Genomic DNA, 10,737 nt, shown 5'->3' with positions numbered 1-10,737 from the left:
ACTTACTTGAGTAAATCCTATGGACAATTCAATGGCATATATTGTAGCAATTTTGAAAAGCCCACTTACTTGAGTAAAGTGTATTTACTCGAGCAAAAACCAGTTTTGCTCGAGTAAATGCTTTTTAAAATCTACCCCTAAGTGAACTTAATAGCAGGTAATGGACTTCTCCTCCAAGAACTTATCCAATCCTTTTTTAAACACAGCCATACTAACTGCACTAACCACATCCTCTGGCAACAAATTCCAGAGTTTAATTGTGCGTTGAGTAAAAAAGAACTTTCTCCAATTAGTTTTAAATGTGCCCCATGCTAACTTCATGGAGTGCCCCCTACTCTTTCTACTATCCGAAAGAGTAAATAACCGATTCACATTTACCCGTTTTAGACCTCTCATGATTTTAAACATCTCTGTCATATCCTCCCTCAGTCGTCTCTTCTCCAAGCTGAAAAGTCCTAACCTCTTTAGTCTTTCCTCATAGGGGAGCTGTTCCATTCCCCTTATCATTTTGGTAGCCCTTCTCCGTACCTTCTCCATCACAATTATATCTTTTTTGAGATGCGGCGACCAGAATTGTACACAGTATTCAAGGTGCGGTCTCACCATGGAGCGATACAGAGGCATTATGACATTTTCCGTTTTATTCACCATTCCCTTTCTAATAATTCCCAACATTCTGTTTGCTTTTCTGACTGCCGCAGCACACTGAACCGACGATTTCAATGTGTTATCCACTATGACGCCTAGATCTCTTTCTTGGGTGGTAGCACCTAATATGGAACCCAACATTGTGTAATTATAGCATGGGTTATTTTTCCCTATATGCATCACCTTGCACTTATCCACATTAAATTTCATCTGCCATTTGGATGCCCAATTTTCCAGTCTCACAAGGTCTTCCTGCAATTTATCACAATCTGCTTGTGATTTAACTACTCTGAACAATTTTGTGTCATTGCAAATTTGATTATATCACTCGTCGTATTTCTTTCCAGATCATTTATAAATATATTGTAAAGTAAGGGTCCTAATACATGTCCCTGAGGCAATCCACTGCCCACTCCCTTCCACTGAGAAAATTGTCCATTTAATCCTACTCCCTGTTTCCTATCTTTTAGCCAGTTTGCAATCCACAAAAGGATATCGCCACCTATCCCATGACTTTTTACTTTTCCTAGAAGCCTCTCATGAGGGATGCACTTGCTCAATAATAAGTACATATGTTTGCTAAACACAACACAGTGTCATACTTATTTAAATGAATATAACAGTAATAACTCTCAGAAAATATGACCTAGGCAAATATAAAGGCAACAATACTCATTTCAAAATAATTAGTACAGCACAAAACTGATATGAAATGAAAAGATAAAAACAGGCTTCTCAGCTACATGGAAAGTAATAGTATCTGAAAAGAGAAAAAAAAAAAAAACAATACTCAAATTAAGTCTGAAAAACTCTCTGAAAGTCCTGATGTATTTCAGATAGTAGTTGCATTTAATAAAAGATTAGAATGAGTTTCTGGAGGAACAGTCTTTAAACCATTATTAAGGTGGATTTGCAGAAACCCACTGCTGATTCCTGGGATAAGCAGCTTAGGATCCTGCCAGGTACTTGTTGACCTGCTTGGCCACTGTTGGAAACAGGATATTAGGCTTGTTGGACCTTTGGTCTGACCCAGTATGGCAAGTCTTATGTTCTTATATACTCTAGTTTGTCTCCCTTTCCCAAAAGATTGTCACATTTTGTCACAAAAGTATAAGCAGAAAGGAAAGGTACTCCCTCACAGAATAGATACTATATTAACTTAAAGTAGAAAGAAATAGATTTGTTGACAGTACAACGCAGCTGAGTTACTCAGCTAAGTAGAGGAAGCACAACCAGTAGAATGTGCACAGCCATGTGGAAATGTAAACATCATCCCAACCAGGTTCCAGATAAGGTTGCAAGGGTTTGTGAGGGATCTAGTATGCTCATCTGTCCAAGAGAGCAGAGTGCAAAAAAGAGAGATGACAAGAATTGCTGTGGATAAGGAGAATACGGAGCAACAATTCCAACATCAATTGTAGTGGTATGACTTCATAGAGTTTCCAAGATGACTGGGCTAAGCTATATAGTGGAACCATGGTTAAAACTAACCTTCCATTAGCAAGGGGAATCTGGATTTTTTATTTTTTACAACAGCCTTATTTATTTTGGAGGCTGTGGTGATTATCACAGAATTTGGTAATAAGGCATGGAACCAAAGCATGGATTAAGTGCTGATCTTCTAATAATCAAAGTTGAAAATGACAAGATCTGACATGGCTTAGCAGTGAAGTTCATGGAAACTAGCACTTTTACCAGATTTAGGGCAAGCATAGCACAGATATGGATGGAGTTGAGAATGTAAAAGACAAAGATGTGTTGGAGAGTGGGGAGTAGATGTTGGGTTCTATATAAGAATGTGTTACATGCTTATCAACTCAAAGTGGAAGAATCTCCACTGGGCAGACTGGAAGGGCCAGTCTGATATTTTTCTGTCATTACCTATCATGTTATCTTGCTACTGTGTATGTTACAAGCAGTCATAGTCTGTGGCTGAAAGCTTGGATATATCTTTGAAAGCATTGATAGAAATAACTTGGCAGACTGGATGGACTAATTGTTTCTTTACTGTCATCATCATCACCTACACTACTAAGTTGATTTTCTGGTAGAAAACAATCCCCTAAAGATTAGATAAAAAGATGATGTTCAGAGAATATAGCTAGTAGCACACAACCTGGGTATAAAACAATTAGGGCCAGATTTAAGTCTAGGCAAAGTTAGTGCAAAAAAGCAATTGTTCCAATATATGCTATTGAATTGTCAGTAAGTTTTATGTAACACAGGTAAATGGGCTTTTGAAAATTACTACAATATAGTATATTATATTACATTTATATTTTCCTTTGAATATTACCCTGGTTCTAATAGCATACCCATGCAGGAATGAACTGAATGGGTTTGTGAGTTGTGATATCTTTCATTAGCCCACCATAACAATTATTCAAGTTTGGCAACCAAGCAGAATTTCACAGCTAAGAGTCCGTGGTACAGAGACATGATAAATGTAACTGGAGCACTCAACCCTTTTCCAATATCTTGAGATAGCTACTGATGTGATTCTATCAGTGAGGGGGGCTCCAGCGGTGGTTATGCGTCAAAAGGCATTTTCAATTGTGATGCCAACAATTTCCAGAGCAGGCGAAGTGTGGTTACGCATGCGAGCCTGTCGCAAAAGGAACGATGTGCAACCAAAACTACAGTTGCTGTTCCATACTTCAAAAATGCAAATTCAAATCATTCAAAAAGCTGTTTTATTCGAAGATCTGCAATGCAGCAGAGACAGTTCCAAAGCAATGCAGTCCCCCCGACGTGTTTCACCCTAGAGGCTGCGTCAGGAGGGACAAATAAGTGTAAAGCTTACACATCATTTTTGAGGAGCTTATCACTTTCATATTATGTGCTAACAAACACTCCAAAATGATTAGAAAATGTACACATTTCAAAACATTTATTGGCACATAATTTGAAAATGCTAAGCTCCTTGAAAATTGATATAAGGTGTGTATACCTACTGGTCCTTCCAGACGCAGCTTCTCCAGTGAAGCACGGGGGACTACATTGCTTTGGAACTGTCCTTGATGCATTGCAGTGCTTAGGATAAAACTGCTTTTTGAATGATTTCCATTTGCATTTTTGGTTATATGGAACAGCAACTATAGTTTTGGTTGCACATTACATTTTTTTTGCAACCGATAATTTGCAACCAGCTGCCAAAAGAAATGTGCTTACTTTCAGATTTGTTGCACTTTTGTAAGCACTTAAAAGTCATGGATTTTTACAGAGGGATTTTTAAGTACTATGTTATTGGGATTTGTATTTATTTTTTTTTAGATTTTTTAAGGGTTTGAAGGATTCTATGATATATTGGGAGTTGGGCTGTTATTAAAATTGGAGTGAGTTGGGGGAGTCTATCTATGTTGTTATATTTGTGTGTTTAATATATTTTGTTGTTTTAATTTGTTTTTCTAACAGTTGTAATTTACATAGAATTTTTTGAAAATAAGAGCATAATAAATATTTTAAATATATAAATAAACTATCTCATATGCACACTATTTAGGCTTCTAATCAGATGTTCAGATGTAGTTTTAAAGATCAAATATTTTTGGGGGGACATCTGTGTCATGGGCAAACAAATGCATACTGCTAAAATCCCCACCTTATCTTTGACAAATGACTTCAGTCTGATTGATTGGTTATTTTTTATTCTAATAGACAGAAGACAATTCAGCTAAGCATGGAGAGTGAAAATCAAACTACAGTGACAACATTCATACTTTTAGGATTTTCCAGTTTTCCTGAATTGAAAATTCTACTTTTTCTGTTATTTGGTTCAGTCTACATCCTTACAATCATCGGAAATATCACCATCATTGCAGTCATCAAGAATGATTCTCACCTTCACACACCTATGTACTTCTTTCTTACCAACTTCTCATTTTTGGAAATATGTTATACCTCCAACATTGTTCCTAAAATGTTGTATGACATCCTCACTGAGAACAGGTCTGTCTCCTTGCTAGCATGCATTATGCAATTGTATTTCTTTGGTTCTTTGGGGTCTACTGAGTGTTTCCTCCTGGGAGTAATGGCTTATGATCGCTATTTAGCTATATGCCATCCACTGCATTACAGGACCCTTATGAACAACAGGGCTTGCTTGCAATTGGCAGCTAGCTCCTGGCTGAGTGGTTTTCTTGCTACCTTAATTGCTGTCTCTTTGTTCTCACAATTACATTTCTGCGGCCCTAATAAAATCAAACATTTCTTCTGTGATCTTCAACCAGTGTTAAAGCTCTCTTGCACTGATACCTTCCTCCCAGAGACCATAGCTGGGACCTTTGCCTCCATCATCCTCTTAGGCTCTTGCCTGTTAACAATTGGGTCATATGTTCAAATCATATCAACCATACTACGAATCCCTTCATCAGAAGGACGGCAGAAGGCCTTCTCCACCTGCATCTCACACCTCACCGTGGTCCTAATCTTCTACGGTGCCATGATTTTTATGTACGTTAAGCCAGTAACTATCAGCTCCTTTGACTTTAACAAGATCTTAGCTGTGTTATATACTGTGGTTACACCTGTGCTGAATCCCTTTATATACACATTGAGAAATAAAGATGTCAAGAAGGCGCTCACTAAAGCAGCAGCAAAAATGTGGGTATTTGAGAGAAAAGCAAGTTTCCCAAGGTGAAATATCTAATGACATTAGAGACAGGTATAGTGCCTTCTATTAAGAATGTGTTAAGACATGGGATTGATGTGATGGCTCTCAAAAAAATATAGAAGGCTTTATTGATTGTAATTGAACCGCAGCTGAAGTGGAATCATAGCTGTCTATAGACACTTACAAAAAAAAAGAGAAGGATTACTTGTGAAGTGGACCCAGCTCTTGATGGCATGAGGATAATGCTATGTCCCAAATTGTTGAATTAATCATTCATTTATTATTGGCAGCAATTATTCATCCATGAAAATGGCAGAGACTGTTAGCAATTCATGGTGGAAATTCCTAGTTCATTGATAAAGGACATTGTTGATCCAAGTTTCAAAATACTGCATCTGTACTAAGAAATAACCCTCTGTAAGAATTTGGAAAAGCATGCTTTAAAACAAATCACTGGTATAGAACATGCTTACAAGCTACCAGATCAGCAATATTTCCAATGAAGCTCAGCATCAGCAAGGTCATTTTTCTCTTCTCCCCCCACCTCCTGCATATGGCATTTTCCTTCTCCTCCTCCTAGTTCAATTGGAGCCAGCCTATTGGAGCTCTGGTGCTAGGGATGTGCAGAGGGACGCCATATGTTGCATTCGGGATTTGTATTCGTCGGGGGCAGATACATTGCATTCGGCAAGGGGGCCCCCTGATACGTTTATACGTTAATTCTTATTTGTTTCCCAGCTAAACTTAAAATAACTACAGCCCCCCACCCTCCTGACCCCCCTAAGACTTACCAAAACTCCCTGGTGGTTCAGCAGGGGGTCCGGGAGCCATCTCCTGCACTCACATCCTCGGCTGCCGGTATTCAAAATGGTGCCGATAGCCTTTGACCTACTATGTCACAGGGGCTACCTGTGCCATTGGTCAACCCCTGTCACATGGTAGGAGCAATGGATGGCTGGCACCATCTTGTGCTCCTACTATGTGACAGGGGCTGACCAATGGCACCGGTAGCCCCTGTGACATAGTAGGTCAAAGGCTATCAGTGCCATTTTGAATACCAGTAGCCAAGAGTATGAGTGCAGGAGATGGCTCCCGGACCCCCCCGCTGGACCACCAAGGAGTTTTGGTAAGTCTTGGGGGGGTCAGGAGGGTGGGGGGGATTTGTTTAAATTGGCTCCTTTAGGCGACCAAATATTTTGATGAAGATTCATTGTATTTGTGGGGAATCGCGATACGTTTCGCTTCCCCACGAATACAACAAATATGGCCCTATACATTGCGGATTACCAATTCGTAGGGAACGAATGCACACCCATATCTGGTGCCATGTTTAATCCGTCACCTTACCCCCATCTATCCCAATCATTGCAGCAACATCTCATTGCCAAAGGCCTCAAGCCAAAGTTTCCTCCGACACAATATGCATGTACCTTGGATCTGACTACTAGCTGTTCCCATTGAATAATGGCTAATACTCCCTTATAGGTGAATAGGGTCCTTTCTTAACTGAACAGCAATCTTCCTTAGTGGATTAATAATTTATTAGTGCACTGAAAGTTCCTTGGGCATGATTAGATACATCTAGCAATGAACTGATTGTTCCATATTTTTTGAAGATCATAGCGGAAGCATTTACAGCCATTGAGCTATGACTTCACTGACATTTTGTTTGGGAAATGAATAGAATCTGCCTTTTTTCTTCTTTTTTTGGCTGAGTGAGTTACCAGCGTATTCACAGTCACACCATTAACATTTCTAGATTGGTGGAAAAGTGGCCAGACATCTATGCAGTGCAACCATATGCTTGCTGTGATGCAGACATCATTGTGGACTGACATCAGTCAGTAATAAAATAGATGGTAATTGGGTTGTGATATTAACAGATAAAGCATTCAACTTTGAAACATGGAGAGAAAGATACAGAATTCTTTATTCTGCTTTATTTTGTAGGTTCATATTTTGTGTTGATTTAATTACAGAAATGCATTATCCAACTGCCTTGTTTAACAAATACCATAAAAACACTACAGTGCCCTAATTTTATAGGTATCATAATATAAACCATAATCAGACATCATTTACAGACTAGACATGCCTTCTTCATTAGAACAGATGTTAATTCACATTAGGAGTGTGCAGTCAAAACTTTTTCATTTTGTTTTTCATTTTTCTTTTATTGCTATTTTCTTCCTATTTTTTTTTTAGGTGGGACCCATTAAGTTTCTATTTTAGTGTACCCTATCAGCAAATACGACACACTAAAAACATGTCATCACATAATTTTGGCAGTGCACATTAAAAGGCTGTCTGTCAACCCCATCCCCCCATCCCCACCCCTGCCAAATAAACCCATGCCATAAACTTTTAAAAAGTCCATCCCTCCTGCCCCCCCCCCCAAGGTTACCCAATCTCTAGTATATAACTAAAACAGGAAAAATCCCCCATTGCCATACTACAAAATGGGATGGAGGGAAAGCTTCCATCCCATGGGGAGGGGGGAGGGGGCAGGGAAGAGCCAAATGAAAAAAAAATACAATTTTGTTTGTTGTCCTTTTGTTTCATTTAGGAAATGAAACAAATCAACACAGGAAATGTAGTTGATATTCCCTATGTCACTTTGAAAGAAAGTACATCCCTAATTAACATATGACTAATAGCTGCTAACAGTGCACTTCAACAATTAGCTAATGTGGGACGCTTCTCACCAGAAATGGTGAACAGACTTGCATATATTTATTTTTGGCTTCTTTGGACTTCCAGTTCAAACAAAATGTGTCTCAATAAAGCTCCTGCGCAATTCACACAGTTGCCGGGGTTATTTCCCCATCTGTTCCCTCTCCCCATTAAAATCTATCCCAGTCAAGGCAACAGCAATCTCCGACTAAGAGGGAATGCATGTAAACACAGCTCATGGATGAATATCCATCACGGAAATCCTAAAAAAAAATAGACAGGTTTGCAGCCCTCAAAGGCCCCTGCCGTGGAATATGAAAGCTTGATTGTGAGGGCCGATAGGGAACACAGGGTCCATCACGCCTGTCCATTTTCTCTTCATGTTCCAATGTTGCAAACCTGGAAGGAGCAGATGAAGGAACTTGTTTTAAGAAACCAATACAGGGAGAGCCTTTGACACCTTCTGGTGGGGAGCTGAATGGCTTTGGTGTCAAACATTAGGATCCTGCCTTTGAAAAGTGTGGTTTCTTCCGGTGCACCATTGAACTACTGGTGGGTTGATGATCTCTTAAATTCCGGCCGACAGTGATGAGCACGGGTAAAACAGCCTGCTAAATTATGATGCCCCTATCTCTCTGAAATCTCCTTAATGATTTTTTGTGGGTGTGTGCTTTTTTTTAAAACTTTGGACTCCAGTCTTACCCCTCTCTATAGCGCTTCCCTTTACTGAGCACTGCAGAGCCACACAATTAGGGGGAATCACAATTACTGTTAACCCTCATTAAGGTGATTTTATGCTGAGAAACATCAGAAAAAGCCAAGGGCTGTATTAGTACATCTGAAGTACGGTTATAAGAAAAAGAAATAAAGTGTGAAAAAAACAGAGATGTGGGAATTAAAAATAAAGCGTGAGAGGATGGCGAAAATTGAATAACTTTCTAAGTATATATATATAAATGAGAAATTCCATGCAGAAATGAGGAATCAATTTATTTATTTATTTATTTACTTAATTATTTAAAAACTCTTCTAGACCGTTGTTAAGTTGGATAACCATCACAACAGTTTACAGAAAGGCACGATAAAAAAAATTATAAGTGGTATAGATTACAAATTAAACATGTGCCATCATAGTATGGTAACATTTTAGTACGATAAACTATGGGGGTCATTTTCAAAAGGAGTTATGCACATAAATGTAACTACTATTGTAGCAATTTTCAAACGCTATTTACTCACTTAAAGTGCATTTATGTGAGTAAATCCTATGGACAATTCAATGGCATATATTGTAGCAATTTTCAAAAACCCACTTACTCGAGTAAAGTGCATTTACTCGAATAAAGCCCAGTTTTACTCAAGTAAATGCTTTTAAAAATCAGGCCCTATGTGTTTAAGTTAAGCCTATATGTTGGGAGCCTACATTCTGGGACACATACGCACACACACATACATATCCACACATTCAAGTAGATAAAGGAAAAAAAAATCCTATCCCTGTCAGAATACACTGGGATCCTATGATGTGTATTGCAAGTTTAGTGTGAATAGGGCACGCACATACAGACATAATGGTCTCATAAACCTTTTTTCATTCATAAATAGGCCAAAAAAGGGAAAGGAGATTTGGGAGTAAGACTAAAAAGGTGAGGAAGACAACTGACAATTGTGTAAAATGATATTATAAAAAACCCACCCAAGACAATTGAACATACTTTCATTGATCCTTGATACTGATCCTATCTCTTTGTAATGAAAAACAATTGATTTGAATCACTTCCTTTTTCTGCAATGAATGATACTTTCCTCATTATCCTTCTCATAGCTTCTTTGACGTCGTTGTTTCTCAGACTGTAGATTACAGGGTTTAGCATCGGGGTCACGATACTATACAGCACACAGACAAACCTGTCCTGGTCCAAGGAGTAACTGGTAGAGGGACGTACATATCTTATAAAGCCTGCCCCATAAAACAAAGTAACACAAGTGAGGTGGGAAACACAAGTGGAGAAAGCTTTGTGCCTCCCTTCTGCTGAGTTGATTTTCAGGATGGCGGAAACAATGCGGATGTAAGAAGCCAAGATTAGGAAGAAAGAGGATCCTGCCAAAATGACGCACACTGTGAAGATATACATTTCATTTAGGGAGGTGTCACTGCATGAAAGCTTCAAAAGTGGTGGAATATCACAGGAGAAATGGTTGATCTTGTTGGAGTGGCAGAAAGGCAATCTCACGATGAGAAGAGTCTGTGCCAGTGAGTTAAAAAGGCTCACTGTCCAGGCACTGATGATGAGCTGGAGGCAAACCCTACTGTTCATGACAAGTAGATATCGCATGGGGTTACAGATGGCTACGTAACGGTCATAGGCCATCGCTGACAGCAGGAAAATTTCAGTGGTGTTAAAGTAAATGAGAAAGTGCAGCTGGGTCATGCAACCTGCAAAAGAAATGGCTTTGGTGTTTGAGAGCAGGGTTTGTAGCAGTTTGGGGACAGAGACAGAGACAAAGCAAACGTCTGAAAAAGACAAATTGCTAAGAAATATGTACATGGGTGTGTGCAGTCTAGGGTCAGTCCTTATAATGAACATCATGCCCATGTTACCCAGTACTGTTAAAAGGTATATGACCAAAAACACCAAGAAGAGAGGGATATCCAGCTGTGGAGAGTTTGAAAAGCCCAATAGAATGAACTCAATCACATCAGTTTCATTCTCTTTCTCCAAATACACTTGTTTCCCCCTTTCTTTTTCTATGATTAATGCATCTGCTGGAAGAACCAGTGGCGTGGAGGTAATGTACTGCAT

The 10,737-nt window shown here is 39.0% G+C and overlaps 2 protein-coding genes across 2 annotated transcripts; one reads left to right on the top strand and one right to left on the bottom strand.

Moving 5' to 3' along the window:
• The first annotated feature begins 4,327 nt into the window (after positions 1–4,327).
• Positions 4,328–8,718, top strand: LOC115077284 (olfactory receptor 6F1-like). Its single transcript, XM_029579573.1, has 2 exons — positions 4,328–5,242; positions 8,665–8,718. The coding sequence occupies exons 1-2, from the start codon at positions 4,328–4,330 to the stop codon at positions 8,716–8,718; spliced, it is 969 nt and encodes a 322-aa protein (XP_029435433.1).
• Positions 8,719–9,304: 586 nt separating this feature from the next.
• LOC115077283 (olfactory receptor 1019-like) lies at positions 9,305–10,737 on the bottom strand. Its single transcript, XM_029579570.1, has one exon. The coding sequence runs from the start codon at positions 10,735–10,737 to the stop codon at positions 9,673–9,675; it is 1,065 nt and encodes a 354-aa protein (XP_029435430.1). The 3' UTR covers positions 9,305–9,672.

Source organism: Rhinatrema bivittatum, chromosome 16 (assembly GCF_901001135.1).
Source record: "Rhinatrema bivittatum chromosome 16, aRhiBiv1.1, whole genome shotgun sequence".
Taxonomy (NCBI): domain Eukaryota; kingdom Metazoa; phylum Chordata; class Amphibia; order Gymnophiona; family Rhinatrematidae; genus Rhinatrema; species Rhinatrema bivittatum.
Note: the sequence above shows the minus strand (reverse complement) of the source record. Positions and strands in the feature narration are given on the sequence as shown.

What these genes read in the sequence shown, in the direction of transcription:
- LOC115077284 (XM_029579573.1), top strand. Translation starts at nt 4,328, where the DNA reads ATGGAGAGTGAAAATCAAACTACAGTGACAACATTCATACTTTTAGGA. An exon ending in AGGCGCTCACTAAAGCAGCA is followed by an intron (nt 5,243 to 8,664) that starts GCAAAAATGTGG and finishes CCCTTTACTGAG; the next exon opens with CACTGCAGAGCCACACAATT.
- LOC115077283 (XM_029579570.1), bottom strand. Translation starts at nt 10,737, where the DNA reads ATGCAGTACATTACCTCCACGCCACTGGTTCTTCCAGCAGATGCATTA.